This window comes from Drosophila albomicans, chromosome 2R (assembly GCF_009650485.2).
Source record: "Drosophila albomicans strain 15112-1751.03 chromosome 2R, ASM965048v2, whole genome shotgun sequence".
Lineage (NCBI taxonomy): Eukaryota > Metazoa > Arthropoda > Insecta > Diptera > Drosophilidae > Drosophila > Drosophila albomicans.
The window spans coordinates 23,161,195-23,187,461 of record NC_047631.2 but is presented as its reverse complement, the minus strand read 5'-3'; the positions used below and the strand labels follow the sequence as shown (position 1 = coordinate 23,187,461).

The 26,267-nt window shown below is 41.6% G+C and overlaps 12 protein-coding genes and 1 long non-coding RNA gene across 20 annotated transcripts; 8 read left to right on the top strand and 5 right to left on the bottom strand.

The window, feature by feature from the left end:
* The first annotated feature begins 1,693 nt into the window (after positions 1-1,693).
* Positions 1,694-3,075, top strand: LOC117575765 (uncharacterized). Its single transcript, XM_034260130.2, has 2 exons — positions 1,694-2,654; positions 2,716-3,075. Exons 1-2 carry the CDS (start codon positions 2,197-2,199, stop codon positions 3,041-3,043), a joined length of 786 nt encoding a protein of 261 aa, XP_034116021.1. The 5' UTR covers positions 1,694-2,196; the 3' UTR covers positions 3,044-3,075.
* Positions 3,061-5,082, bottom strand: LOC117575764 (tRNA (adenine(58)-N(1))-methyltransferase catalytic subunit TRMT61A). Its single transcript, XM_034260129.2, has 3 exons — positions 4,675-5,082; positions 4,153-4,611; positions 3,061-3,423 (listed from the first exon to the last, which is right to left on the bottom strand). The coding sequence occupies exons 1-3, from the start codon at positions 4,841-4,843 to the stop codon at positions 3,101-3,103; spliced, it is 951 nt and encodes a 316-aa protein (XP_034116020.1). The 5' UTR covers positions 4,844-5,082; the 3' UTR covers positions 3,061-3,100.
* A 117-nt stretch (positions 5,083-5,199) lies between these two features.
* Positions 5,200-6,140, top strand: LOC117575770 (60S ribosomal protein L34). The gene is made up of 3 exons (XM_034260136.2): positions 5,200-5,273; positions 5,502-5,576; positions 5,647-6,140. Exons 2-3 carry the CDS (start codon positions 5,512-5,514, stop codon positions 6,059-6,061), a joined length of 480 nt encoding a protein of 159 aa, XP_034116027.1. The 5' UTR covers positions 5,200-5,273; positions 5,502-5,511; the 3' UTR covers positions 6,062-6,140.
* Positions 6,141-6,195: 55 nt separating this feature from the next.
* LOC117575772 (uncharacterized) lies at positions 6,196-6,664 on the top strand. The gene is made up of 2 exons (XM_034260138.2): positions 6,196-6,345; positions 6,403-6,664. The coding sequence occupies exons 1-2, from the start codon at positions 6,320-6,322 to the stop codon at positions 6,662-6,664; spliced, it is 288 nt and encodes a 95-aa protein (XP_034116029.1). The 5' UTR covers positions 6,196-6,319.
* LOC117575771 (phosphatidylinositol N-acetylglucosaminyltransferase subunit P) lies at positions 6,630-7,112 on the top strand. Its single transcript, XM_034260137.2, has one exon. It carries the CDS (start codon positions 6,630-6,632, stop codon positions 7,107-7,109), a length of 480 nt encoding a protein of 159 aa, XP_034116028.1. The 3' UTR covers positions 7,110-7,112.
* On the bottom strand, positions 7,097-7,874 carry LOC117575769 (uncharacterized). The gene is made up of 2 exons (XM_034260135.2): positions 7,668-7,874; positions 7,097-7,602 (listed from the first exon to the last, which is right to left on the bottom strand). Exons 1-2 carry the CDS (start codon positions 7,797-7,799, stop codon positions 7,138-7,140), a joined length of 597 nt encoding a protein of 198 aa, XP_034116026.1. The 5' UTR covers positions 7,800-7,874; the 3' UTR covers positions 7,097-7,137.
* A 186-nt stretch (positions 7,875-8,060) lies between these two features.
* LOC117575768 (DNA replication complex GINS protein SLD5) lies at positions 8,061-9,091 on the top strand. The gene is made up of 3 exons (XM_034260134.2): positions 8,061-8,271; positions 8,327-8,780; positions 8,931-9,091. Exons 1-3 carry the CDS (start codon positions 8,149-8,151, stop codon positions 9,050-9,052), a joined length of 699 nt encoding a protein of 232 aa, XP_034116025.1. The 5' UTR covers positions 8,061-8,148; the 3' UTR covers positions 9,053-9,091.
* Positions 9,092-9,280: 189 nt separating this feature from the next.
* On the top strand, positions 9,281-10,133 carry LOC117575767 (UMP-CMP kinase). The gene has a single exon (XM_034260133.2). The coding sequence runs from the start codon at positions 9,281-9,283 to the stop codon at positions 10,022-10,024; it is 744 nt and encodes a 247-aa protein (XP_034116024.1). The 3' UTR covers positions 10,025-10,133.
* Positions 10,131-11,191, bottom strand: LOC117575766 (charged multivesicular body protein 2a). Its single transcript, XM_034260131.2, has 2 exons — positions 10,778-11,191; positions 10,131-10,707 (listed from the first exon to the last, which is right to left on the bottom strand). Exons 1-2 carry the CDS (start codon positions 11,088-11,090, stop codon positions 10,253-10,255), a joined length of 768 nt encoding a protein of 255 aa, XP_034116022.1. The 5' UTR covers positions 11,091-11,191; the 3' UTR covers positions 10,131-10,252.
* Positions 11,192-11,669: 478 nt separating this feature from the next.
* LOC117575763 (exocyst complex component 8) lies at positions 11,670-14,386 on the top strand. 2 transcript variants are annotated; one of them, XM_034260128.2, is made up of 6 exons: positions 11,674-11,845; positions 11,904-12,059; positions 12,123-12,465; positions 12,520-13,304; positions 13,366-13,895; positions 13,952-14,384. In XM_034260128.2, exons 1-6 carry the CDS (start codon positions 11,806-11,808, stop codon positions 14,135-14,137), a joined length of 2,040 nt encoding a protein of 679 aa, XP_034116019.2. In that variant the 5' UTR covers positions 11,674-11,805; the 3' UTR covers positions 14,138-14,384. The 2 variants fall into 2 exon arrangements, with proteins under 2 accessions (XP_051862703.1, XP_034116019.2); XM_052006743.1 differs by having other exon boundaries at positions 11,670-11,845; positions 11,904-12,465; positions 13,952-14,386.
* An 893-nt stretch (positions 14,387-15,279) lies between these two features.
* On the bottom strand, positions 15,280-23,014 carry LOC117575761 (protein groucho). 7 transcript variants are annotated; one of them, XM_034260126.2, is made up of 14 exons: positions 22,914-23,014; positions 21,194-21,633; positions 20,971-21,065; positions 20,123-20,186; positions 19,850-20,032; positions 19,248-19,280; positions 18,675-18,869; positions 18,509-18,607; positions 18,061-18,117; positions 17,719-17,895; positions 17,069-17,343; positions 16,331-17,004; positions 16,066-16,265; positions 15,280-15,865 (listed from the first exon to the last, which is right to left on the bottom strand). In XM_034260126.2, exons 2-14 carry the CDS (start codon positions 21,227-21,229, stop codon positions 15,758-15,760), a joined length of 2,196 nt encoding a protein of 731 aa, XP_034116017.1. In that variant the 5' UTR covers positions 21,230-21,633; positions 22,914-23,014; the 3' UTR covers positions 15,280-15,757. The 7 variants fall into 7 exon arrangements, with proteins under 7 accessions (XP_034116017.1, XP_051862700.1, XP_034116014.1 ...); XM_052006740.1 differs by having other exon boundaries at positions 22,897-22,996; XM_034260123.2 differs by lacking the exon at positions 22,914-23,014 and adding an exon at positions 22,565-22,756.
* LOC117575762 (uncharacterized) lies at positions 22,936-23,328 on the top strand. Its single transcript, XR_004572906.2, has 3 exons — positions 22,936-23,034; positions 23,095-23,165; positions 23,225-23,328. It is a non-coding gene; the product is annotated as an uncharacterized LOC117575762 (long non-coding RNA).
* Positions 23,329-24,046: 718 nt separating this feature from the next.
* On the bottom strand, positions 24,047-24,866 carry LOC117574931 (enhancer of split m8 protein). Its single transcript, XM_034258980.2, has one exon. The coding sequence runs from the start codon at positions 24,718-24,720 to the stop codon at positions 24,181-24,183; it is 540 nt and encodes a 179-aa protein (XP_034114871.1). The 5' UTR covers positions 24,721-24,866; the 3' UTR covers positions 24,047-24,180.
* Positions 24,867-26,267: the final 1,401 nt, after the last annotated feature.

Genomic DNA, 26,267 nt, shown 5'->3' with positions numbered 1-26,267 from the left:
TAGTTGTGACGAGGCAGCAAGCTTTAAGATAGGGGCAAGCAAAGACGCGAGTGGTCATAGGGGCCATGGCTATGGGATTTTTGGCTTATGATGGGCTATATAGTGAATATAGCAATCCGTTACAGTTGTCGATCAGCTAACAAGATAATTGTACAAATACAACAATACAGCAAAAGCATCAGCAACAACAATAACAAGAGCTGTGATAAGCAACACGTTACCAGTATCAAATTACAGATCTTCCAATTAACTGACCAATAAGCGGCGTTGCTTTTAATTTGATAATAGTGCAAACTCACGCCCAATGGCAGCAGCACAGCCACAGCTCAGCCACAGCACAGTTGTTGGCCACTGGGAATACAGCAACTTGTTGGCCACAAACAAGAGCAACAACAACACGCAACACGCGGCTTGCAACACGAACGCAGGCAAAAAAAAATATGTATATATATAAAAAACAATAGACGCATTTGTAAGACGCCCCAACGGGGGGCTAATAAACTCAAAAGCAGAACAATTGCTGGGGATTTCTTTCTTTATATTTCTGTTAGACAGGATTTACTATATACAAAGTAGTCTGCGAGTAGACAAATTTATTCACACAAAATAACCACACACTGGAAGTGTGTTACACAATACAAAAGTTAACTGACCGTCAAGTGGCATATCATGTTACCTAGAAACGCTCAAGTTCTGTGAACAAGGCAATAAATATTTGAGCAAACAAGTGCGTAATAATGCATGTAAAATAGCTCAAAAGCCAAATAAATTATTGAGCTAAAATTGTCAATAAGTGTTGACAAATAAATCACATTGAAATATGCAAAATTTAATAATAAATAATAGTGAATGCGAAATTATAACTAGATCTGATTGTAGACGAATTTATTTAGATCAAATATGCGCTAAACACTTCTAATTTTAAGGAATGTTTGTAAGTTGTTCAACACATAGATTTTTTTTTAATAATTGTTTTTGCAAACTTACGTGTAAGCAACCTGAGACACTGAGGTATTCACAATAAGATTTTTCCGGATTCTTATCTTAAAAAAAATTTTAAGTTGCAAAAATAATATTTTTTAATTGTACTTAAGGTTAGTTAGTTGTTTAACATAGAACATTTTTTATGATTTATTTATTACTTTTTTTTAACTTTAAATTAAATTGTAAGTTGAAAATATCAGCCAGAGCAATATCAAACAAAATACATAGGTAGCAAATTTGATTTTAAAACCTTCAGGACCTTCAGCTTTTCAACATAAAAATTATTTATAAGATTTTCTTTGATTGTATATGAAATTCTAGAGTTCAAAGATCAGTCAGACTAAGTGGAGTCTTCAGAATGAGATGTTATTATAAAATTATTAAGATAGTTCAATGTTTCGATTTCTAATATTTTAGAAAACAAATTGAATCTCTTAAAGTAAGTTTGGAATTTTCTATATTTATCAAAAATGTCTTGATTTTGTATATTTCAGAAAACAAATTAGTTGATTAAAATGAATTTCTAATAATTTATTTTTATCAATATTTCTGTTAGCGTTTGTCTAGTGTTATTATCCTCATACATCACTTTGCGCTGCATGAGGAAATAAATTTGCTTTGAACTGCGCTTACCAAATAAAGTTTAGTAAGAAATTATTGAAAGCATTAAGTGTGTACTTGCATATGAAATAGGCACAAGCACTTAGCATCAATCAAACACTAAACAAGAGTTTAGAACGGCAGCAAACTGAGTTGCTGGTTGACATATGAGCAGCAGCAATGCGGCAACAGCAACAGCAATAACAACAACAACAACAACAACTGCGGTGGCAGCCACAGAGCAACTGAGTTGAAGAAGCTGAAAGAAGAAAGAACATTTTGCCGCCACACCAACTGAGAACTGAGAACTGAGAGCGGCTACTACACAGGAACCGGCATCGGTTTGCCTAACAAGCGGGGCAGGAGCAGGAGTAGAACCAGAATCCAAAACTGAATCAGAAACAGAACCGAAACTAAAAACCAGAATCGAAAGCAATGAGAATTATGTAACAGTGTTTTTTGCGCTTGGACCGCAAATTTGCAAGTCAAGTCCAAGGGATGTCACTGTTTGGATAGACAGTCGGGACAGCTGAGCAAAGCTGCCGCCGCCGACGTCGTCGTCGTCGTCAGCGTCAGCGTCGTCGTTGCTGTTGTTGAACTTAATCTGTGAGCATGATTGTGCAATATTTGTTGAGTGGCCTCCGGCGAACGTTTGCGTTTGCGTTCGCGTTCGGCGTTGTCCTGGCAAGGTTGTTGTTATGTTGTTATGGACGCACCAAATGTTTGTTTGTGCTGGCAAACATGTTGCCCCACAAATCGCTTCATCCCCCCAAAAGAATCACCATTTCTATTTCGATTGCCATGATCTCGAGACGCGACAAATTGCTGCAACAGCCGTGGGAGCAATTGCGATACGCGCAGCATCGCGAGAAAGTGATGTCCGCTCGACCAGCGATTGATACGAAGTCGCCACGCCAACACGATCATGTGCAGCGCAAGTGGAAGAAGCAGCAGAACGAACGCGAAAGGCAGCAGCAAATCGAACGTGAGAATCTGCGGCTGCTGCAGAAACTGGGTGACATCATGCGCAGCAAACGCATGAACAATCTTTGGCTGGAGCCCAGACCCAAGTAAGACAATCCAAGCAGCAATCAATAGTCAAACTAATGCTCTCCTCTTTCTCTTCTGCAGTTTCCTGAATCGCGAAAAGATGTTTCCAACACGCCCCTACTCCAGCTTGCCACAAATTGTTACCATTTATGGGGTGCCACCTCCCGGACCTTTGCTCTACGGCATGGTGCCCAAATCAAATGTCATGGGTCGCTGTCCGACATGTAGCGGCAATCCGGAACGTACTCAGGTCGCCATACCGGAGCAACGCATGCCGTGGGCATTGCCACGCAAATCGTCGAGCCGGAAGCATCAGCAGCTGGAATTGCAACAGCGTTGCTATCAATGCGGTGGCGTCAGGAGCATGGAACGCAAACTCTTCGATGACTTTGACTTTGACTATGAATAACACGACAAGCGAACGAATAAAAAACTACACAATTTATTTATCAAAATTACACTTGCTTTAAGCTTTGGGTATGTTGGGTGGCAGTGTGGCAAATGTGAGGAAACCCGTGTGTCCGGGCAGCACTTGGGGATTACTTGACGTTAAATACTTTTTCAGCTCCTTGGGCTCCTTTGTTTTGGCGTCCTCGTTTGTGTTTGTCTCAACTTCTTTGGGTGCTTTCAGAAATTCCAAATCGATCACAGGCAATGTACGGGTTTTGATGACGCTCTCCTGCTGCAGCACTTCCATGGAGCAGATCTCATTAAAGCCCAATTTGGTGAGGACTTCAATGCAACGTTGGGACTGCTCAATGCAGGGCGAGAACGAGCAGAAGCGACCACCTAATTTGAATATAAGATAAACGATAACGTTGAAGTCGATAACTGATATGCGCATCACTAACGATCACTGTGAAGTTTATCGAAAGCTGTGATAAACGTTCAAAACTTATCGAAAAGCTGAATTTTAAACTGCAGAATTAACTTTGATCACTTATAGGGCTTATTTGCGAATTATAGTGTTCTCTAACCTACTTATATATAAAAAAAACTTGTTGACCTTATTGACAGAGAGCATAGTAAGAAATTGCAGACTGCGACATTATCTAAAGTTTCTACTCTTCATATTTTTAAAAACCTCTTCAAGTTTTTTTGTGTTGGGTTTAATAAACAACACCTGCAAGTGAATTTAATATAAATCTACAATTGTTTACTTCCTCTACCAATACAATGTATTGAGCAGGGTGCCGACTACAGTTGGCTTCACTAATGAGTGACAAAGCTGGGCGAATGGACCGCGTCTCTGACCACGTCAACTGACAAAAGCGGGCGCATTCAATGTCAAGCACAATGAAATGGCCAAAGAGACAGTGGCGACAACTGAGTGACCAAGCGAGCGACTCTTGATTGCTACTGCCTGCTTGACTGCCTATCTGGTTGCCTTGCTGCCTGCCTTGCGAGCTCAGCTGCAGCCTGTATTCCATGTCGGCGACGCGCCAAAGGGCGCTGACAACTTGTTGTCACAACAACGTTTGACTGGGCGGCAGTCTTCGTCGTTGCAGTTTCACTTACCCGACAACTTCAACGCCTTGAATGCATGTGGTACTGCCAAATCCGGCGCGGGCAGATCCAAAAACACTGCATCAGCCACACCATCAAGTTCGTTGGTAAAGCCCAGATTGCACACATCTCTGTGATAAACCGTTACAAAGTCACCCAGTCCGTGTCGCCTGAACTCCTCTCGTGCCTGGTCCGCCCGCGCCTCATGGAAGTCAAATGTATGCAGATGTCCGGTTGGTTTTAAGGCTCGTAGAAAATAATGTGACAAAGAACCGGAACCGGTGCCGGACTCGATAACCACGGCACCGGGACGCACTTCCAGCTGATGGAGGATCATGCTGATGTCGGGCGTGTAGATGATTTGTGTGCGATGCGGCAGTGTTTGTGTCCACAGTTCCGGGTTTGGTTGCAGCACGTGCGCATAACCCTTGGAGAGCTCCACGCGACTGCCGTACTCTACGCCAATAATATCTGCAGGCAGGTTAATTAAAAACCATAAGAAAACATTTAACAAACTCTATGTGGTATACGTACTTTCCACTTTAAGTGATCCGTATGGGGTCTGAAAGATGTGCACTATTGTTTCGCCTTTCTTGTTAACAATTGTGGGAACCGCTTCGATGGCGTGCATAGAATTCACACTCAGATACAGGATGACCACATCGCCCTGCTCTATGTGTGTTTTGGGCTTCAGGAAACTCATTGTTTATGCTTATTATTTTCAAATGCTTGGCAGAGAGACGGAGACGCGTGGGCCAAAATACAAGACCGCGAGCGGCAATAATATTACGCGAATTAGTGTGCCCAACTTTGAAGCAGTGCACAAATCTTAAAGTTAGCTGGGAATTGTTAACGGCTTTGTACATGGTACTAACCGTACTTAATACTGTCATATTACTACAGATCGCAAGTAAAAAAAACTAAAAATAAAAATATATCACATATTTAACAATAATTGTATTTTCATTGAAGTTATTTAATTTTCTTTTTTAAACAATGTGACCCGTCTTTTCAAAGAGCTTGAAAATATACTGCCAAGCTTAAAAATCCGTTTTGCAGCACTTTTTCAGAGGAGAGCAGCCAACTTCACGTTGATTTGCTTCTTCTTTCCCTCTTTTGGTTTTTTACTACAAGTATGTTAAGCTTGCTTTTCGTGAATTTGCCAAATAATCTAAGAACATCCGTTAAACGGCTAAATAATTATTGCAAATTACAATACACAATGATCGACAATTATGTGTTCTATATCGTTACACTTTACTTATGTAAATCGCATTGTTTTTTCTTCCAATTTTACGCATCCTTAATCGGCAACTGGTTACCTCTCATTAATGAATGAACAACAAATTTGGATAATACAGCAGCCGCAACATGGTCCAGCGCTTGACTTTGAGGAGACGTCTGTCTTACAACACCAGATCCAACAAGAGGCGCATGTAAGTTGTTTTTTGCCCAATACGACAAAGTTAAATTGCAATTCTAATTGGAATGTGTTTTTGTTTACAGTGTTCGCACTCCCGGCGGTCGTCTGGTCTACCAGTATGTGAAGAAGAACAAGACTGTGCCACGCTGCGGTCAGTGCAAGGAGAAGCTTAAGGGTATCACCCCCTCCCGCCCCAGCGAGCGCCCACGTCTGTCCAAGCGCCACAAGACCGTGTCCCGCACATACGGTGGTGTCTTGTGCCACGGTTGCCTGCGTGAGCGTATTGTGCGCGCTTTCCTGATTGAGGAGCAGAAGATCGTGAAGGCACTCAAGAGCCAGCGCGATGCTCTGGTCAAGCCCGTTAAGAAGGTGGAGAAGAAACCAACAAAGGCGGCACCCACCAAGAAGCCCGCTGGCAAGACCGGTGGCAAGTCGGCCGTCAAAACTGCCTCCAAGAAGCCCGCACCCAAGGGCGGTGTCAACAAGTCCAAGAAGTAAACATACTACACTAAGTAAATCATTAAGAATTGGACGCGGAAGCATTTTGTAATAAAGAAAATACAAGTTGGAAACGTTATCTGGCAATCATATTATTTGTTGGGAGGGTGGTTTAAAGTTACACTACACTGGTTATTGTCTCGGCTAACAAAAACAGCTGCTTGCACTTTGAATGCTTGATGTATTGTCATTCACATTTTGCGCTGACAAGCATGCACTGCTGCTGTCAAATTAGTTGTAAATAAATTAAAACATAAAATGCCAGAACAGGCAGTCAATGAATCGTAAGTGTGCCGGATTGAATTACTTATTATTCAAAATATACATAAGTTCACTTGCAGCACATTAAGACTCCCATTTGATACGCCGCAGCACGCTGAAATTGCCTATCGCGTGCTCAGTGTGGATCAAGAGCCTCGTCGTAATTTTGTGCGCAAAACACTCAGCTTGGAGGAAAATGTGCTTGTTGTCCAGTTCAGTGCGGATCAAGTGAAGAATCTACGTACTGCCATCAGCTCGTTCTTTGAGTGTCTACTGCTCTGCCAAGACACTATTCGACTCTTTGGAGATGCCGGAACACAGCCCAGCGCCAACTCCGCATAGAGCCATCTATGGCTTCGCCTTTTATTTTCTCTTCACCGTGCTGTTTTTCATCTATGTGGCTTGGGCATATTTGCCTGTGGAGCTGGGATTGCATTCCCATCTGCCGGACAAGTATTTCGCTGCATTTGTTCCAGTGCTCATCATTGTGGGCGCCGCATTTGCCTTCATCATCTATCCTGCAATTAACCTGGCGCTGACACCCAACATCGATTCGATTGCCTCGGTTGTTGATCTCAAGTTGACACTGCCCAAGGGGAGTAAATTCACGTCGTGGTCACAACTACAGCATCCGCGAGCTGAGGACGTTGATCCTCAGCCAAATGCAACTGCCCCCGTTCAGTGTAATCTCTGCAGGATAACCCACAGGCCAAAGACACGTCCGCCAATTGCTCCGTTGCGTTTTTTAGATTTGCAAGAAGTAAACGCCACATTTTTTGATAACTAACAGTATAAATTGCGTTTTATTTGTATTTCTATTTGCGACGGACAGTCGTCCAACCCTCCTCTGGCTCCACAAACTCGGCCGCTTGCTGCTTACGTGTCTGGGAGCGTGTAACTCTGTCACTGCTAGTTGCAGCCTCCTCTTCGCTATCCTCACCATTCATGGCATCGTCTCCTTCATCATCCTCATCCATGTCTTCGTCGGAGGAGGAATCGCCTTCTATGGGCGTGTACGTGATTTTGACATCGGGACGTAACCAGTCCTTGCCCTGCGGCAATCTGCTGAGCTCAGCTTCAATCTGTGGATATTGGGACGCCTTCGCCATTTGCTTGTAACGCAGGAGATTGCGGCATATTTCGGGTATGGAGTGATCGTCGCATAGCGTATTGAATTCCTGATCCATCAGCTCCTCGATTACATCCTGCAACTCACCCTCTGTGATGTTCTCGTTGCCTACGCAGTACTCAAAAGTGTATTCCATGATCTCGATTGCCACCTGACCAACCACAATAGGAGTTAGGTTAGAAATTGTGTGACATTAAGGGAGAAACACTTGCTCACCTGCTGTCCATTGCGACCACCCATGCCATGTTCAACGGCAAGACGCAAATTCTGCCAATTGTTGAAGATTCTTTCAACTATTAGGCGAAAATTATTACGGAACTCCGTTTGTTGTGCCGTTGTCGCTGCCATCGCGTGCAATATCAGTGTTGAGCAATTTTGTTTTGTTTATGATGTTCTCTATATAGCCATTCACTTATAAGAGCATACATCAGCTGATTGCTAATTAATTATTTATTTATTTTATTTATTAGAATACATGGGTAACTTACCTCTTTAAAAAAATTTAAAAAAAAAGTAATCATAGAGCACCAATGCAAAAAATGTTTTCAACAATTTAACGAACTTTGATTTGTTGTGTGCAATGTCAGTGTTGGCAATCTTTCAATCTTGCCATTCACTTGGGCAAATGCAGCTGCTTTTGCTTTTGTTTACCTGTCGAACGCGCCAATAATAATTGCTTCTTAACAAAATATTAATTATGTCGGACACTGAAAATCCTGAACAAGTTTTAAATGAGCCTGACTTAAGCACAGAGGCCGCCTACGCTAATGGCTTCGAAGACGACGATGATGAAGATGCGGAACCCATTACAGCACAAAAGGTAAAGAGAACTCGTATTATTATTAACAAAAATAAACTGCAAATTGTTGCATCAGGTTTTGGAAATACTTGAGACTGCTTGGACAAATGAGATTTGTGCACCGGAATTGCTGCAGCACCAGACAGATATGCTGGAGCTAATGTTGTCCCAAGTGGCGCACATGGAGGAGCAAATGAAGGATCTCGATAAGAACGATTTCCGCTTTGTGGTGCATCAAATGGAGCTGGAACGCATACGCTACATAATGGCTAGTTATCTGCGTTGTCGGCTGCAGAAGATCGAGACCTACACACAGCACATACTCAACCAGGAAGCAACACGCGATGCCGCTGACAAACGACTTTCCCCGGAGGAGGCGAAATATGCTCAGGACTTTGCCAGCCATGTGGATGAGTACTTCAACAAGGTGGCCACGCAGTATATGCCAAACCAGCAGCGTGGCGAGGCCGAGCAGCGCATAGTGACGCCCAATCTGATGAGCCATGTCTTCCTCAAAGCGAATATTGCAGGTGGGTCTAGTTTATAATTTAATTTATGCATTAAACTTTGTTTGCAAGGTGCAACGGCTTTGTAACTTTGATATAGTTGATATACCACTGTCGTTACTGCATTATGAAGATAGTTTATCTTTACAAATTATTTTTTTTTTTTGGCTGCAGTTTCTGGAGTTATCGTGGGCGTTGATGATGAAGAAGTGGATCTTGCGCCGGGCTCTCAACATATTATACCATATCAACTAGTGGCCGATTTAATACACAAAAACCAAGCACAACTCATTTAAAATTGTTTTATATACTGTACTGAAATATACACACATTCAAACCCATTTAAATAGTTTTAGTTGGCGCGAAATCTAATAGTGTTGGCTAAGGCACACGCAAAGAAAATGGCCGCTGTTTGAACAGCTGGCGCATGTCTCGTAGTGACGTCACAACATGCATTTCCAGTGGAAATTATTTAGGTATACACCACGACGATTCTTTCTATTCATTTGTATAGTTAGTTGTCAATGTGGCGCGCTTTTACGCGACTTATAGCGATAACAGTTGAGTCGTCGTCATCTGCTCAAGGTGCTACACCTCACCGACTGCTGACTCAGCAATTCCAAGCACATTCCCATCAGCAAATTAATTACCTCAGCTTACTCAACAACCGGAAAATGTCCAGTGAAAAGCCAAAGGTTGTATTCGTTTTGGGCGGCCCAGGGGCAGGCAAGGGCACGCAATGTTCCAAAATTGTGCAACGCTTCCAGTTCACACATCTCTCAGCTGGCGATCTTCTGCGCGAAGAACGCGCCCGTGAAGGTTCCCAGTTTGGCCAGCTCATCGAGGATTACATTCGAAACGGACAAATTGTACCTGTGGAGGTCACGTGTTCCCTGCTGGAGAATGCCATGAAGAACTCTGGTAAGACGCGTTTCCTCATCGACGGATTTCCACGTAACCAGGACAACTTGGATGGCTGGAATCGACAAATGGATGGCAAGGCGGATATGCAATTTGTTTTATTCTTCGATTGTGCTGAAGATGTTTGCGTGGAGCGCTGTTTGGGACGTGGCCAGAGCGGCTCTGGGAGGAGCGACGATAACATGGAGAGTTTGAAGAAACGAATTCAGACGTACAACAACGACTCGCTGCCTATCATTAAGTTCTTTGAGCAGGCGGGCCAAGTGAAGACCATTGACGCCAGTCCCGATGCTGAGAAGGTCTTCGAGGAAGTGGAACGTGTCTTTTTGGCCAACGGCTTCCAGTGAAACTTAACTTAAACTAACTGTGGATGTTCTATTTAGCTTGATTTAGATGCGTGTTCCCAGCTCCCCTTTACTCTTCTTCTTAACTGAAATATACGCTTGTTATCCGTAAGTTGTTAAGCGTTTTTCTTGAATCATTGTTGTCCAGGGGAAACAGGCATATCAAAGTGTTATTTCATAAAATCAACAGAGTGGGCTAAGCATACAAAACGGCAGTTAAAGCAGCTGCTCCTAATCCTTGCGCAGCTTGTCCAGGCGCGCTTGCAAATCGGCGTCGGCATCCGACATGGGCGTGGAACCTCCGCTGCCTCCAGCGGCACTTCCACTTGCTCCTCCGCCGCCTCCACTACCTCCTGGTGCCGGGCCACCGCCAGCTCCACCCGCGGCAACAGCTGCAGCCGTCTTTTGAGCGCCAGCGCCGCCGGCAACGGACAACGAACCGGACGCAGTAGGCAAATCTCCCAGTTGTTCGCCCAACTGCAAGCCAAGTTCGTCAAGCACCTGGGAGACAACGGCATCGGTCTCCTCCTCATCGCCCTCATCCTCCATGGCATCGTCGATGGCGTCGTTGATCATCTCCTCCTTCATGTCCATCATCTCGGATTGCTTTTCGAAATCTTGCAGAATCTTTTGGATTTGCGGGAGATTCAGTTGTCGATTCATGTTCTGCATGGCCTTGGTGACACCTAAAAGTCAATTGACAATTAAATAAGCATTAAATGTGAGTCACCTCCTCCCACAACTCTCTTCTCTTACCCTTCATTGCTTGGGCCATTGTGTTTTGAGATTTGAGCGTTTGTATTTTCAGCGATACCGCTTGAATGTTTGCCTTCATCAGCATGAACTTCTTTGAGTAGCGTCGCGTGCGCACCAGATCCTTGGCCATGATCTTGACCGCATCCATTTGACCTTCCTTGGCCATCTTTTTGATGTCTGCTATGATTTTCTTTTCTTGTTGATCCATTTTCATACGCTCGCGATCCAAATCTCGCATCGCTTTGTTTAAAGCGCGCTGATTCTTGCGCAGCATCTCATCCGGTGAGATCTTTTTGCCGAAAAGCCAATCCATTGCAACAATTAATTTATTATAACTATTTACGACCTGAGAACAATTGTGTTTGATAGGAATGAATGAATATGTTGAAAATTACTCATCAAAACAAACGACGGCGTAGAAGAAGAGCTTTCTTAAAGCTGTTTTCTATGTTGGGTGTGACCACAAGTGACATTTCTAAAATATACTAAATTTTGAGTTGGCCACACTTCATATGACATTCGATGTACAGTGAAACGTCGCTAGTCAAGCATACATATATAGATAGAATTGCACATTTTAGATATGTAAATGTGAAATTATAGTTCATGTCATATTAATTATATAATTGAAATGCATATAATTTCATTGTATATTTCGAATTATTGCATAAATTATGGACCATTCGGTTTTTGCATTATAAAATTTCGGTGAAACTCACATCAGCCCTTAAATGAATGATTTTATCGGATTAATAAAAATTGTTTTCGATTGATTTTTTCCTAACGTATTCTTCTTCACTAATCACAGCCTCCTTCCAAATATAATTTTTCATAAAGAGAATACAAAAAAAAACGCGAAAAATTTAAAGAGCGGCTATGCTTGGTTTCAGTATTTTTATACTGACCCATTACGCCCCTCTGCTTACGTTACGTAGCTGTGCACTTGTGTGTTTACGTAGTTACCCACAACAACAGTAGTAGACGCTGAGCCATCATCACAGTTTTGTTTTCTATTTTTCCGCCCTACAATGAAGGAATTCGACGATTTTAACTTTAGCGTGGACAAGTGTAAGCACAACTCTCGTTGTTATAATTATTTACTTAAATATATTGACGCTTTCTCCAGATACCAAAGAACTGACACGCGAATGTGTCGGAGGCAGCGATTTGCAGCAACGCAAGAAGGAAATCGAGGCGTACAATGAGCAAACGTCGGCAACGCTCAAGCAAACATGCAAAAAGAACTATATGCAGTTTATACAAACCGCCAAGGAGATATCACGTAATACAGTTTATGTTCATACAGATTATTCCCTTCTTCAATCAATTCAACCAATTCTTACAGATCTCGAGTCGGAGATGTATCAGCTGTCGCATATTCTTATCGAGCAACGCAACATCTTGGCCACCATGACAGATGGCAAGATGAGCAGCCAACTAAAGGCGAACGACAGCCTTGAGGCTGCAGAGGCAAACGCCGCCGCAGCCACGGAGGATGTGGAGAACAGTCATGCAACACGAGCCGTTAAAGAAATGGTGCAGGGTTTCAATGGCAATTTGGAAGGCAAGACATTCCTCAACGAGGGTGCGCTCATCGAGCTGGATGGCAATGACTATCGCCCTATACAGCGTGTTTTCTTTTTCCTCTTCAACGATGTACTGATTGTCTGCAAAGTGAAGCACGATAAGTATGAATCCCCATGAAATCTCTTAGCGATGATCTTACTCTGTAATCATAATAGGCGTCTGGAGTTCCTCACTGAGTATGATCCCAAGAAGATTGCTGTCATCAACATCAAGGATCTGGATGGCGTCAAAAATGCAATCAACATTATCACTCCCGACGGTTCCAAGATCTATCAGAGCATCACGGCAGCAGGCAAAAGCGAATGGATTGAAAAGTTGGAGGAAGCGTTTCGCTTTGATCAGCAGAAGAAATCGAAGAAGGGTCAAGCGCCACAGCCACCAGGACGCACCAAGCAGCAGCAGACGCCCTCAAAGAGCACCACACCCGAGAAGCTGCAGGATCAGAGTCCCAGCGATGCGCAACCGAAATCGCTGGAGGATGAAACGCCAGAGTGGCTGAGCACGGCCAGCGAGGAGCTGCAAACGCTGGTGGCCCAACGACACTTTGAGGACGCCCAAGCGCTTATAAAGCGCACCCAGGATTTTCTGCGGCAGGCTGACAGGAAGAAACTGCCGCAAGCGGATGCCATCGAGAGCAAGGTGAAGCAACAGGAACAAAAGCTAACTAACGTCCTCATCCAGGAGCTGTCAAACAGTCACAATCGCAATCTGCAAATTGCCTTGCGTGCCGCTCGACGGCCGCTCAAGATTCTAGTGGAGATGGGACGCTCCAGGCAGGCAAGTGCCACTCTACTCAAAGTGTGCACAGTTAGTCTGCGTGTGGCACAGCGTGAGGCACGCCGCAACAATGCCGAAATCTCCGAGTTATTCTTCTGCGATCTCACCCAAGTGGCCTGTGACTTTCTCAGCGCCTTCGAGCAGCAGCCGGCTTGTGTTAGCGGTAAGTCTGGATAACCGATTGTAAGCGAAACATAAGAAAACTTAATTTTATCCATTTGTAGCTCTTGTGGTGTGGTGCAATGCAGAGCTGCAGTACTTTGCTAGCCAGCTGATCAAACACTACCTGACCAAAGGCACCTCACTGGAGGCGGTGGCCAAGTGTGTGGAACGCGTGCGTAAACCTGCCACCAAGCTAACCGAGATTGGTCTGGACATCAGTTATCACTTGGAGGGTCTGTTGCGCACCACTTTGGAGTCACTCATCGAAGAGTCGAAGCAACGTTTGCTGGATGCTGTCGGACGCACTGAGGAGAGCTGGCAGCCTTATAATCTACAAACCAAGTCGAACCTCAAGCGGCTGCTGCATGAGCTGGACACTTTGGGCATTGATATGCGTGCCCAGGCCACAGGCGACACCTGGTTGAATTTGACACAATCCACGCTGGTCTTTGTGCGGCAATTCCTTCAGCTGACCGAGTACTGTGGCTGTCTAGCCAAGGGCGAGGCTCTGATGCAGAGTCTGGAGCAGCTTCTACGTGATCTATTTTTGGCACAACACGCGCTGAAACCACCTAGCGACTTGGCTGTCGATGTGAGTCCAAAAAATCTTTTATATTATAACATAACATAACTCTGTTCCATTTGTAGCCTAACTTTGTGATGAAGAACAAAGTGTTCCTGGTGGACAACCTGCTGCCCATTGCCATCGATAAGTTTCGTCAGATTTCGGGTCGCCAATGTGAGATGTTGCGTGAGCTGCACACTAAGCTGGCACGTCAGCAAGGAGCTCCATTGCCACGACAGCGCAGCGTTTACACAACAGATGTGTTCTAGAGGACTACTCTACTGACTATATATAGTTTAGTTTACTTTGATTACATATATAATTTTTTATTTTTCTTTTTCGTTTTGCTTCAATTATTTATAATATAATTATATACATATATAACCACAATAATAATAATAATATTTGTAAAATTAAAAATCGAAGCGTGTGCTGCACTCTATTCTGTTTTCTTTTTTGTTTTGTTTTGCTTATTACAATGTTTCGCTGGGCGCGAGATGTGCCCACATTCTATATATAATATATATTTTGTATATATATTCATATACATACATATGTATATATATTCATATACATACATATACTATATATACGATTCATTTCTATATAAACTAATGTGTAAACAAGTGTTATTTTGTTTTCTTTTCTTTTGTTGTTCCTGTTGTTTTAGCTGCACAAAACATAGGATTTTACAGTTGGTTATTGGTTTTGTTGGGTTGTGTTTTTCTCTCTCTCAAAATAAACTGGCTGCTTTGGCGCCTCCCGATTTAGATGGTTGTGTGTATTGGGGGGACTGAGAGTTGTGGGTGTGTGTGTGTTTTAAGGGATATGGGGAATATTTTTGTGTGCTGGCGGCGCTTCGTTTGTTGTGTATTAATTTATAATGTAAAATTCTTAACTAAACTGCTTACTATTATATTCATTTATATTTATATGTATATATATACACTCATAAATATATATATATGTATATATATACTCTTTTTCTGCATGCAAATGTGTTTTTGTGTGTGTGTTTTGTATGCAAAGTGGAAGGAAGGAAGAGTCTGGGACAGTATAGAGGAGGGTAGCAGTCACTAATTTAAAACAAATTGACAAACTAAAACTTAGAATTTTGTTTTTGCATTTGCATTATTGATTTACGATCTGTGTTTGTTTCATTTCTGGTTTCTGTTTTATCAAAAACTTCGCTGCCGACTTATAAACACATACGACGAACTAAAAGCACTCACATCTCATATCTGACAATCTTGTAACTCATCTGGTAATTATAATCTCAACGCTCCTGCAATGACTAATCCATGCTGGGTGGAATCCTCACCCAGCACTTATTTCTTTTGATGAGCGTGGTAGGTAACGCCGACTGTTATTACTCTCGTTTTCATTCTCAATTTTTTTTTTGTTTTTAGTATTTGTTTGTTTGTTATTTATAGTTTTCCATTTTCTCGCTTTGCATCATTATTATTACAATATTATTATGTTTTCGTATTATTATTTTGTTTTACGTTTAGTTTTCTTTTTGTTTTACTTTGCAATTTGTGTTCAACTTTTTATTGGACTTAGCTTAAGCTTAGTAGCTAGAAGTACGCTTAAATTTTTAGATTTTTCTTTTCTTTCTTGTTTGTTTTTGTTTTAATATATTTATATTATAGAATTTTTCTTTTTGCTTCGCTCTCTTTTATGCATGGCGCTGCTGCCGTTGCTCTGCTTTCTGTTGATGCTTATGTTCGTGTTGTTCTTGTTGTTTCTAGCTATCGAACATGGGTTGTGTATTCTTCTCTTGTGTGTTGTTTGTTTTCTTTTTGTAGTTGTAATAAAAACCTATATGCGCTTATTACAAAATGAAAAGTGTGGATTTCCTCTGTTGTGTATGTGTGTGTGTTTTTCATTTAATAAATAACTTCATAGACAGTAGCCTTCTTATCGCCCGAACCCGTCACAATATATTTGTCGTCAGTTGATATGTCGCAGCTAAGTACGGATGATGTTTCCTTTGACTGCAAGTGATATAAATAACACGAATAAACAATTAGCAATTGGTTGATTATAAACATATTAACGAAATTCAACATTTATAGTATAAGGAACGATTGACATAAAACCTGATATGGCAATCTGAACAAGTTATTTGTCTTTTGCTCTATATTAATCACATTTAATGCGCCATTGATTAACTGTGATTGCAGATCAAACTCACCTGGAATATACTGGCACCGTAAGGTGTTCGCCATGCGTTAAGCAGGTTGTCTTTGCCGGTGGAAACGAACCATTTGCCGCAGGTGGCAAATCGCAGCGACAGCACACAACTCTCGTGCAAATGCAGCTGATACTTGTCCGGTTTTGATGCATGCAATACTTCCACATGTGAATTCTCCATGCCAACGGCCAGCCAGTCACCTTTGAATTGGATTGTAGAAATTGTAAATACATGATGATTCTGCAGTACGTTAAATGCAACTCACCTGTTGGACAATAGCCAAGCGAGAATATTTGAGAACTGAAATCGTGTTGTTGTAGTTGACGACCCTCGCGCAAATCCCACGAGCGCACAGTGTTATCCAAGCCGCCAGTCCATAATCGCGAGCCATCCGGACTAATGTCAATGCACGAGGCACCGTCCGTGTGGCCCTGGAACTGACGCACCAGTATCTCATTGTGCAAGTCCCAAACGGCAATGTTGCCATCGCTGCAGCATGAGAAGCACACCTTCGAATCGGGACTGATGGCGAGCGCATAACATGCAGGCGCCGCTGAGGTTAGCTCGGCCTTAATGCGTGGCGTTGGACTGGCCAAATCCCATATGGATAGATTCGATGCCTCGCCACCGACAATAAGTGTGCGTCCATCCGGCAGCAGTTTCACTGAGCGTATGTAATTATCGCGCTGCAGGCAATCCAGCTGGCTAACGGGATTTTTGTTGCCCGGCTGCGAGATGTCCCACACCTTGACGCAACCCTTGCCACCCGTATAAACGTATTTTGTAGGATTTGAAATTGTAACCGCACACACGACCTCGCCATGTGATAACGTATTAATTTGCCGCGCATGTCTCGGTATGCCGACGCCCACCAACGCATCCGGCGGGAAAGGCACCGGCTGCAAGCTGCCCTCGCCGTTCATATGGAAAGAGTATGCACTGTAAAAGAATGAAGGAATATTAGTGAAAATTATAGAGAAGAAGTAGTTTGACAACAACTTACGGCTTTCCACCAGTTAGTGCCGAGGGATGTGGAATGCCGTTTGTTCGTACATGCGCATGCGGATCGTACGGCATTGGCGGCGGTCGTCCATAGGCGGGATCCGATGGCGGACGCTGATAGGGATCGGCCGGTCGCTGATACGGCGACGCTGGATACCCAGCCGGCGGTGGGCCACCTTGTGGCATCATTTGTTTAGGATTTGGGCCCTGAGATGGTGCGGCAGCGTTTGGTGTCGGTGTACGTGCCTTCGCTCCCGGTGTACCCGGCTTGTCCATCTATTCCACACGTTCGCAATAGCAATAGCAATTTAAAACGAAAACAAAAACAAATATAACAATTATTTAAAATTAGTCAACAAAGAATCTTAGTCATGCTAGTTTTCCTCGTAATAAATAATTGCTTAAACCATTTAACACTTTCAGCTTAGAGCACACTTAATATAATTAAACAAATGTTCATTATTGCGAACAGGTTTGCTTAAAACATTTCACAAACTAAATGAGAACTCGTGAATATTAGAATAGCAAGTTCAACAAGCGTTCCAAAATGCTCCAGTATTTTAAGTGATTCCCTAAATTTACACATTAAAAGTTAAGCTTATATTCTAAATAAAATCCCCTTTCATAATGGATTCACAATCGAGTGCTTACATCTTTTGTCTTGAGGCTGGGTGTGGAACGCGACGAACTGGAGCCGGAACGTGAGGGCGGCCGTTCTTGTTTAATGCCACTGCTTCCCGGTTTGTCCAGACGCTCGCCATTTAAGCTCTCACGATCGCGAACCTCCATGGACACGTGCTCGCCATTGGGTCGTGGTGAGTGGGATTCCTGCAATGGTTATTCAGAAACACTTGTTAAACGATTGTTCACAATGTGTGGCACTTGTGGTTTTGGTTTTGTGGTGTCGTGTGTTTTGTGGGGGGTGTGTATTTGTGTAGCTTGTTGTTGGTTTTGGTTTTGTTGCATGAGAATCAGGGCCGACACTCAACTCACCATTTCATTTGCAACATCTACGACTAAATCTTGATCGCTTTTCTCGCCTTCATCGTCCTGCAAATAATTTTGAAAAAAAACAAACAAACACAATAAAACAAAATGCGTACAACAATACAACACAAACAGCAATTGAATTTTGTTTAGTTGCACAAATACTACAAATATAATTGCAACTATAGCTATAGCTATAACTATGCGATTAGTTATAGCTATACATCGATGTTTATTTTCTTTTGATTTCGTTATTATGAAGCTCATGAAAGTGATAGATTGGGTATTAAGGTATAGACAATAACAACGACAACAACAACAACTACGTTTAATATGAGATAGGCTACGGTTTGGTGAGTTGAGAGGCAGCAACAGCTGATGACACAATTATAATGATACGAGTATACTATGAATTAAATGTAGATTTTGCAATAGTTGCTCTGACGATACGTACTTGCAGTTTCTCATTTTTTAAACGCTTCGGGTCATTCTCAATGTCCAGGGGCGAACGGGTACGATATTTCTCACGATCCGCTGGTGAAACCGAATTGCGCTGTAATAGGATGGAATTATGTTTTAGTATAAGAATCTATTTAATATCTCAAATCTGAAGTATTTACCAAACGCTCTTCGGCGCTCGCTGGTCCCTCCAATCCAGTTGGCTTTATATCCGGCCTGTGATGATCTGGCGGCGCTTTGAGCAAACCTTGTGGACCATGTGGCAGGCCCATTGTGGCACCTAAGGCGCCAAATGGATTCAGTGCGCCCATCGGCTGTGGCGGCCCTCCAGGCACCTGTTGTGCGTGTATTTGTTGCTGCATGAAATGAAAGCCACAAGCAAAACATTGGTTAGTTGAGAGAACTGGAAACTGTCGAAGTTTTCTTGGCACAGGCTGACGCCAGGCTGTTTTTATGTTTTAGCCTTTTGTCGATGGTTGTTATTGGCTCGGGGGACATCACAAAAGCTGTTTATTTTTTATTTTTTGATGTAGGTGTGCGTTTGTGTGTGCAGACAACACCAACAACATCAACAACAACATTGACAACAAGTAGAACAACAAGCGGCGAGACTTCAACTTAATGATAAACACGTTGTGGTGGAGAGCGAGAGCGAGCGAGAAATTAGCGCAACAAGCAAACAAACAAATGAACGCAAATTGCAACAAAAAAAAAGAAACTAATAAATAACTTACTAAAAGTTGTTGTATTCCATGTTGCTGCTGATGCTGCCACAAACATACGCACATACATGCATCGTTTTATAATCAAATCATATCATATATTTTGTTTTTGTTTTTTATGTTGGATAGTTTGTTTTGTTTTTATATATTTGTACAAAAAAAGACGTATTAAACAAGTTTTTCTCTATAATTCAATTCAGCGAACCTTTGTTAAAAAATATCGTGTATTCTTTTGTATTGACAAAATTAAGTTAATTCTCTTGAACTAGTTACTAAGTTACTTCTATTGCAATTTATCGATTTTAATACCAAATATATATATTAAAAAAAAGAGGAAATCAATTTTCGAAAATAAACCACTCCGGCATATTCATTGCTACTTCATTTGTTTTAAATTTAATCAGACAACAGAATCGGAGTACAATATTTAAGTTCTATTTTTCTTCAAATGGAATTCCCGGTAATTATAAAGCTTTTAACGTATTATCTTAAAAAATGATGGCAATAGTTGAAGACTATAACAAAAGTTCACTGCGCTGTTGTTGCTATCCAAATGGCAACACACAAAAAGTCATACTTGATTTGCGATCATCGGAAAGGGAAACCAAACTTACCCCTATGATCAGATTCAACTCCTGCATTGTGACCTGCTTCGCACGTTCTACCGCCTGCAGCACTTGCTGCTGGTGATCGGCCTGTAGGAATGGAAGTAGCTGATTGATCAGTGTGTTTAGACGCTTGGCGATTTCCGTTTGCTTGTGCATTTCCACATTAAGGCCGTAGGACATTTCATAGTACTGTTTGGTGTAGGAGTAAAGAGTAGGAAAAAAAAGCGAGAACTGAAATTAAAAGTTCTTTTGTTTTTTGTCGTTTAGATATATTATTACCATAACATAATGGCGCTGCATTTCTGTCTTTTCTGTTGCCAGCTTCTCGCACTCCAATTTGATGCTGAAATTCACAGGAAAAATAATCAAAAGGGCAAATTAGTTAAGTTTAAAGAAAGAAATCTCGGGCAACGTTTCCGTCGTCGTCGTGCCGGCTAAAAAAAAATCCTATGAGCAAACCAAAGCAACAGCGCATATGGCGCGTTTGCCTGGCAAACCGGTTTATACAGCAAAAAGACACATCGAGGCAGGCTGGCTGGAACGACTGGAGGCTGAAAGAGCCCAGCACAATAATGCTAGCATGAAAAACCTACAGAAATCAGCATTCTTTTCTTTTCTTAGCGCTCTCTCTTTGAAATCCGACATGGTTCATATGGTTTTTCTGTTCAATCTTCAACAACAGAGACCATATGAATCATACGATTAGCTGACAGGATGTGTGAAAACAATATTAACTCTTAACATATCTAAACTTTAACAAACATTATTTATTTTAAAGAAAAATAAGCAAATCAATTTTTAAATTTTATAGCAATTTCTTGTAAAACACCAATTATATATTGTAAGCTCTTCTTATTTAAATTTATATAATTCAAATTTCTTAAGTGGTTAGGAAGCCTCCCTTTCTCTTATAAGATATTTCGATACAATAAGCCTTATCATCTCTAGATATAAAATATAGATACCTTTACAATATTATTTTTTTGCCTGGTACTTTCTATAATTTCATAATAATCCCTAACTATAAAGAAACTTATATTATATCGCAAAATATTTCTATACAAAAAAATGTATGCTTTGGATATATCCTACTGGGGTTTCTAACGTGTGTCGTAGAAAATACTTGCCTGTGATATTGCGCCTGCAGAAAATTGAACTCCTCCTTGATGCGCTCCAATGTATCGGCAATGGTAAATTTGATTGGGCCCTGAGGTGGTGGTCCCTGTATGTGTGTGAATGGGTGTGCGTGTGTGGACAGAGATTGTGGAGATGGAAATGGACATAGGGGGCGAAACGCAATTAGCAAAACACTTGATTGGGTCCCATTGCAATATGTTTTTTTATACTTACCCCGGCGGCGGGGTGACGCACCGGTTGGGGGTACATTGTTGTTGTTGTTGGTTGCTGCTGCTTGTTGTTGGTGTTGTTACTTTATTGTTGATACTTGATGGTTGTCCAAGAACGACGAACGGAACAACAACAAATAACCGTGTTTGTAGTATGTATTTTTTTTTTTTATTTTTATATATTATTTAGCTGCGGCCTGCGGATAAGTTAGAGTGGATTATGCTTCCTCTTCCTTCCTGTTGGCAGCGCACCGCTGCCCGAGATTAAACTCTCCTCTGCCCAAAATTAGCAGCACTGAGCACCGGAGGAGCATGTATAAAATAATTTTGCAAGCGTTTTTATTGCTATTGTTAGGTTTTGGTTTTTAATTTTTGTTATTTTTTTATATTTAATTCAACTCCAGCGTTTCCATATTGTTGTTGTCTAGCGGTTTTGCGGGTATCCTGCAAATGGAATTTTACAACGTTTCTTTAGTTTAGTTTATTGGTCGTTATTTTGCACCATTTTTTCGATACGTAGAATCTCACGCACACACAAAAACACACATACACTGCTCACACACACACACTATCGCGCTCACGTATTTTGTGAGCATCTCAGCAATGGCAGCCATGCCAGCAACAACGAGTGAACGAACACATACACAGAGAACGACGCACGTACGAGGGTATGAGTGTGAGTGTTTACCGCCGAAAAAATCAAACGCACAGTTGCATGTGCCTTGCCTGCGAGAGAGAGAAATGTTACGCAAAAAAAAGAACAGGCATGCAGCCAATGATAGGCAGAAAACTATCGTTCACTTTTCGTTATTTTTTGTCAGCTTTCAACGATGTTGTTCAACAATTGCCACATTCTTGCGGCATGTAATTTTTTTTTTTGCAAAAGCAACGCACGCTGGCCGCACACGCTCTGCACAAACAAATGTACCCTGTGTGTGCAATACATATACAGACAGACTGCAATTACGCAGGGTTGCCACCTCTGACCGCGGTCAAAATACTTGACTTTTCGCACCCACACAAACAGAAATATTTTCTTTATATACGCGCAATGTTTTGATATATTTTTAGAAATCTTCGTTGGGTGTGCAAATATATTTTTGCGAAAAACAAAACGAAACCAAATAAAAATTGTAAATTGCTGGCAACACTGTTTTGTGCGGCAGCGAGTTGTTCGCTCACACACAGCCATACATCAGACAGACAGACATACACACGCGCGCGCACCCCCAAACGGACGAGTGGCAAAACTCACACATACACGCGCACACACACTCACACAAGCACAGAGGCATACACGAGCGCAGCGCAAAAGAAAAATTGGCCCTACAAAAAATAAACAAAAGCAATTAAAAAACGGAGTAGTTGGCAGTACCAATTTACATTTAAGCTTTTAGCTAGCCGCACAATTGCACATTTTATTGCCACTTTTCGAGTGCGCACGAATACACAGCACTGATATTTGCACTAGCCGACTTTTTTCAGTGCAAAAAAACGTAATTTTTACTCGAATTTCGCCCGTAAAAACTCTTGGCCTCTTCAACCGACCGACCGACCGACTCGCTACGTCTGACAGCCAGCCTGAGCGTCGTGTATGTGTTGTGTGGCGTTCTCGTTCTCGTCTCTATTTTTTCGCATCTGCTTAAGCCGTCTATTTTGCACTTCTAGATGTTCAACAGTATATAATTACTATACGGCATTGCTTACAAATGCATTTAACGCACAATTACTTGTATAAATCGGTAATATATATTGCCGATTTGTTATTAATTCGCGAACGTGATTTTGAAGCGTGGAAGAAATAAAACGCCGACGATATATCCAGTGTGACCGTTATACGAATATGTAAATATACTATTTGGCGTTGAATAATATACCGAAATATACCACTTGCTCCATTACTAGATTGGTAACACTTTATTAGTTATGGGAAGTATTCCAAATGTGTGTGTGAATGAGCGCAATTTTTTGAATAGGTATGTATTCAAGCGGCAAACATGGTTTATCAATCGTTGTGTTGTGATATCGACTTTAGCATCTCTGTGATGGAAAGGATAACAATGACTTGGCGCGAAATTTTGAAATAAAGCAAAATTATAAAATGTTGAATATGGTTTCATTTTACTGTAAATGTGTATTTTAAGGATTAAATATTTAGTAACGTTTTTATATATTTTGAAAAAAAATTAGCAAATTTTATGACTAAATTGTAGACTTATGGATGATATTCCAAAAGTAGAGATTGGTACAAATGACTAATTGTTATATATAAAATAATTTTATAACTAAAAAGACACCAATTAGATTCATTAATTATTATTATATTTATTAATTTTAATTTATTAATTTTAATAAATATAATAATTAGCCAATTTTCAATAATTTTAAAAATATTGACTTATCATTTTAATAAATGGAGAAGTTTGCTACTTATTCTGTATTAGATGTCAAGTCAAGAATAAACAAACACACAAGCTATTAATCCACTTCATTAATATTATATTATGTTTAAAATTAAAAATTTTTATTAAAAAATCATTAAACTGAGAAAAGTATCTAGAACTCCTTTCCAACCTGTGCTGCTTCTAAAAGTAAAAAAAAAATGCAATTTTGAATCAAATTTCTCTAGTAATGGTGAGATAAATTTCATTGATTATATTAATTATCGATGGTGCAATTGGTTGAGATATCATCATAGATTGGAAGTGTTATGAGGTAAAGTATTATGCCTTCAAGTACCTATACATAGCTGAGAGGTCTCATACCCTAAGCCTTTATTGCTGAAATGAGCTTGATTTAAAAGTGAATTACCTATTGTTCCCATCCCCTTTCAAAATAAAAGATCAAATAATTTCAGGTTTGTTATTCTATTTATTTATTTGTTTTGTTTTGTTTTTGTTTTTGCTAATTGTTTTGTTGCCATCACAGTTGGTTATCACAGTTGCGTTGCATGTTGCCTTATTGTAGGTTGCTGCCCTTGGCATGGTTGATTTACCAGGGCCGCCACAGTTTCTCTTCCACAGGCATTGGCGATGGTGCTGGACTCTCGCAATCGCTGTGATAACCAGACGAGGCAGGACTGAGCGGCGCCGAGTTGCAGTTGATGCTCAATTCAGTTGTTGTCTCTGTCTCAGGCATTGTTTGTGCCTCATGGAACTGTTGCAGGTTCTTGTAGACGCGTCCCAGATGAGTCATCACCGACTTTCCCAGGTCAACGCTCATGCCAGGTGTGGATGCCATGACACGTGACACTTCATTGACGGCATTCATATAACCGTTGCGGAAGCTCTCCAATGGCATTGGTGGTGTTGCTGCTGCTGTCTGTTTGTTTGTCTTCTGTTGACGCATGAATACCACAGCTGATTCAAGCATCTCGGCCTTGTCCATGCGCAGGATGCCATCATCACCGCGCAGCTCGGCGACAAGTGTCTTCAGTGTGTCCAAGCACTTGTTGATGCGTGCACGACGCTGGCGTTCCAATAGTGGCTTCTTCACCTTCTGGTAGATTTGTGTCTTGCTTGTGTATTCCATTTTAAACGTAAATTTGTTGTATTTCGCAATGTGTGTGAAGAAAATATGTTGCGATGTTGCCTTGTTGCTGGCTGTATCGTGAATGATGCTCTCCAGTTGGCAGAGCCTTGCTTTTATAGCTGGTGCCCAAGTGCCAGAATCCACCCTCGGCGAAACGGGCACGCATGAGCGCATGCTACGTCTCGCTCGCACGCGCATGCCCAGGGGCTGATATCGCAAAGGGCTCTCTCCCTCTGACATGCAGGCAACGTCAGCCGTTAAGCAGCGGCAGCGGCAGAGCAGCAGCAGAGGGAACAGCTGCAATGTGCGGCTGGCATGGAGGACAATCGGCAATCCTTGTGGCTCGTGGCGTGGGAACCGACCTGAAAGTAAGTTTCTCACACAATTTTTTCTCGTTTGTTTTCCTTTTGGCCACATGCTTCGCTTTTTTAAAGGATCAGAGCACAAATGTTGCAGCTGTCGCTGTTTTGGGCATCGCCATGCAGTGGTTGGTGTTGTTGTTGCTGTTGTTGCTGCTCTTTGCTGTCGCTGATGTTGTTGTTGCTGTTACTCTCGTTGTTGCTGCTGCTGTAGTTGCTCTTTAGACCGGTGTTATTATCCTTAATGCATACTTCACTGCCTCATCCTGTGCGTGTGCGTGGGCCGTTCCCATACTCAGACTCAGTCTGTGTCTCATTCTCATTCTCATTGTTATCCTGCCGTGCCATCTCTGGCTTATTGTTTCATCAATGTATGCAGATGATGATGGCATAATGCGGTGAGTCTCCTTCCCCTTCCCGTTCCCTTTCCCTTTACACATCTCGTTCCCATCGGCCGATGAGTGTTTATTGGACACAATTAGTGTGTGGCATATTGGCTTCGTTTGGCTTTGCGCTTTGCGCCTCGCGTCTTTGGGTCGCCAGGTCAGACGGGTGCTGGAAGCGTGATCTGAGCAATCGGCTCGTGGGCCAACTGAGGTGATCTTTATGGGTGAAACTGGGTGAACTGAGGTGCTACCACATACGTGCAAGCAACCCCCTTGGCCTGTCATGTGTGGTTCATGTTTGTTCGTTCAAGTGCCAAGTGTCATTAATAATTTATCAATTTCTTTTTGCTGTTCTCGGTGGCAGCTAATTGATAAATTGATAATTAATTGAACGTTGTGTCAGGTTTAGATACAAAGTCGTTTCACTTTAGATCTTAATAGTTTTAATTATTTATAAGGTTCAGTAGTTATCTTCATTACCCAACTTAAATGAACTAATTTCAAGCACGTTTAAATAAGTGTCCAATAATGAGCATTAATCTGATTTCATTGAATGTAATTTCCAATGTGCTTACATTAAATCGGTGCCAATTAGATAGTTATCTAAGTTCATTAATAAAATATTTAATTTGCAAGAAGATGTAAAACTCTTTTTGAATTTATGTATAGTAATTGATTTTAATATTACTTTTAACAAGTAGAGGGGCAAAATGAATGTTGATTTCGGTGAACTAAAATATTTTGTGCCTTATCGATTTGTAATGATATAGAATGAAATTTACATCGTTTAAAGAATTTATAT

Bases quoted from the DNA above. Each gene is read 5' to 3' on its own strand.
- LOC117575770 (XM_034260136.2), top strand. From the start codon at position 5,512: ATGGTCCAGCGCTTGACTTTGAGGAGACGTCTGTCTTACAACACCAGA. The intron at 5,577-5,646 runs GTAAGTTGTTTT...TTTTGTTTACAG, and splicing joins AGATCCAACAAGAGGCGCAT to TGTTCGCACTCCCGGCGGTC.
- LOC117575767 (XM_034260133.2), top strand. From the start codon at position 9,281: ATGTGGCGCGCTTTTACGCGACTTATAGCGATAACAGTTGAGTCGTCG.
- LOC117575768 (XM_034260134.2), top strand. From the start codon at position 8,149: ATGTCGGACACTGAAAATCCTGAACAAGTTTTAAATGAGCCTGACTTA. The intron at 8,272-8,326 runs GTAAAGAGAACT...TTGTTGCATCAG, and splicing joins AACCCATTACAGCACAAAAG to GTTTTGGAAATACTTGAGAC. The intron at 8,781-8,930 runs GTGGGTCTAGTT...TTTTGGCTGCAG, and splicing joins CCTCAAAGCGAATATTGCAG to TTTCTGGAGTTATCGTGGGC.
- LOC117575772 (XM_034260138.2), top strand. From the start codon at position 6,320: ATGCCAGAACAGGCAGTCAATGAATC. The intron at 6,346-6,402 runs GTAAGTGTGCCG...GTTCACTTGCAG, and splicing joins GAACAGGCAGTCAATGAATC to CACATTAAGACTCCCATTTG.
- LOC117575765 (XM_034260130.2), top strand. From the start codon at position 2,197: ATGATTGTGCAATATTTGTTGAGTGGCCTCCGGCGAACGTTTGCGTTT. The intron at 2,655-2,715 runs GTAAGACAATCC...TCTCTTCTGCAG, and splicing joins TGGCTGGAGCCCAGACCCAA to TTTCCTGAATCGCGAAAAGA.
- LOC117574931 (XM_034258980.2), bottom strand. From the start codon at position 24,720: ATGGAATACACAAGCAAGACACAAATCTACCAGAAGGTGAAGAAGCCA.
- LOC117575766 (XM_034260131.2), bottom strand. From the start codon at position 11,090: ATGGATTGGCTTTTCGGCAAAAAGATCTCACCGGATGAGATGCTGCGC. The intron at 10,708-10,777 runs GTAAGAGAAGAG...ATTGACTTTTAG, and splicing joins AATGGCCCAAGCAATGAAGG to GTGTCACCAAGGCCATGCAG.
- LOC117575763 (XM_052006743.1), top strand. From the start codon at position 11,806: ATGAAGGAATTCGACGATTTTAACTTTAGCGTGGACAAGT. The intron at 11,846-11,903 runs GTAAGCACAACT...CGCTTTCTCCAG, and splicing joins TAACTTTAGCGTGGACAAGT to ATACCAAAGAACTGACACGC. The intron at 13,896-13,951 runs GTGAGTCCAAAA...TTCCATTTGTAG, and splicing joins CTAGCGACTTGGCTGTCGAT to CCTAACTTTGTGATGAAGAA.
- LOC117575761 (XM_034260126.2), bottom strand. From the start codon at position 21,229: ATGTACCCCCAACCGGTGCGTCACCCCGCCGCCGGG. The intron at 18,870-19,247 runs GTAAGTTATTTA...CATTTCATGCAG, and splicing joins ATGGAATACAACAACTTTTA to CAACAAATACACGCACAACA. The intron at 17,005-17,068 runs GTAAGTTGTTGT...ATTCTTTTACAG, and splicing joins GCACTAACTGGTGGAAAGCC to TGCATACTCTTTCCATATGA.
- LOC117575769 (XM_034260135.2), bottom strand. From the start codon at position 7,799: ATGGCAGCGACAACGGCACAACAAACGGAGTTCCGTAATAATTTTCGC. The intron at 7,603-7,667 runs GTGAGCAAGTGT...GTGGTTGGTCAG, and splicing joins GTGGTCGCAATGGACAGCAG to GTGGCAATCGAGATCATGGA.
- LOC117575771 (XM_034260137.2), top strand. From the start codon at position 6,630: ATGCCGGAACACAGCCCAGCGCCAACTCCGCATAGAGCCATCTATGGC.
- LOC117575764 (XM_034260129.2), bottom strand. From the start codon at position 4,843: ATGAGTTTCCTGAAGCCCAAAACACACATAGAGCAGGGCGATGTGGTC. The intron at 4,612-4,674 runs GTACGTATACCA...ACCTGCCTGCAG, and splicing joins CGGATCACTTAAAGTGGAAA to ATATTATTGGCGTAGAGTAC. The intron at 3,424-4,152 runs GTAAGTGAAACT...TATTCAAATTAG, and splicing joins CAAGGCGTTGAAGTTGTCGG to GTGGTCGCTTCTGCTCGTTC.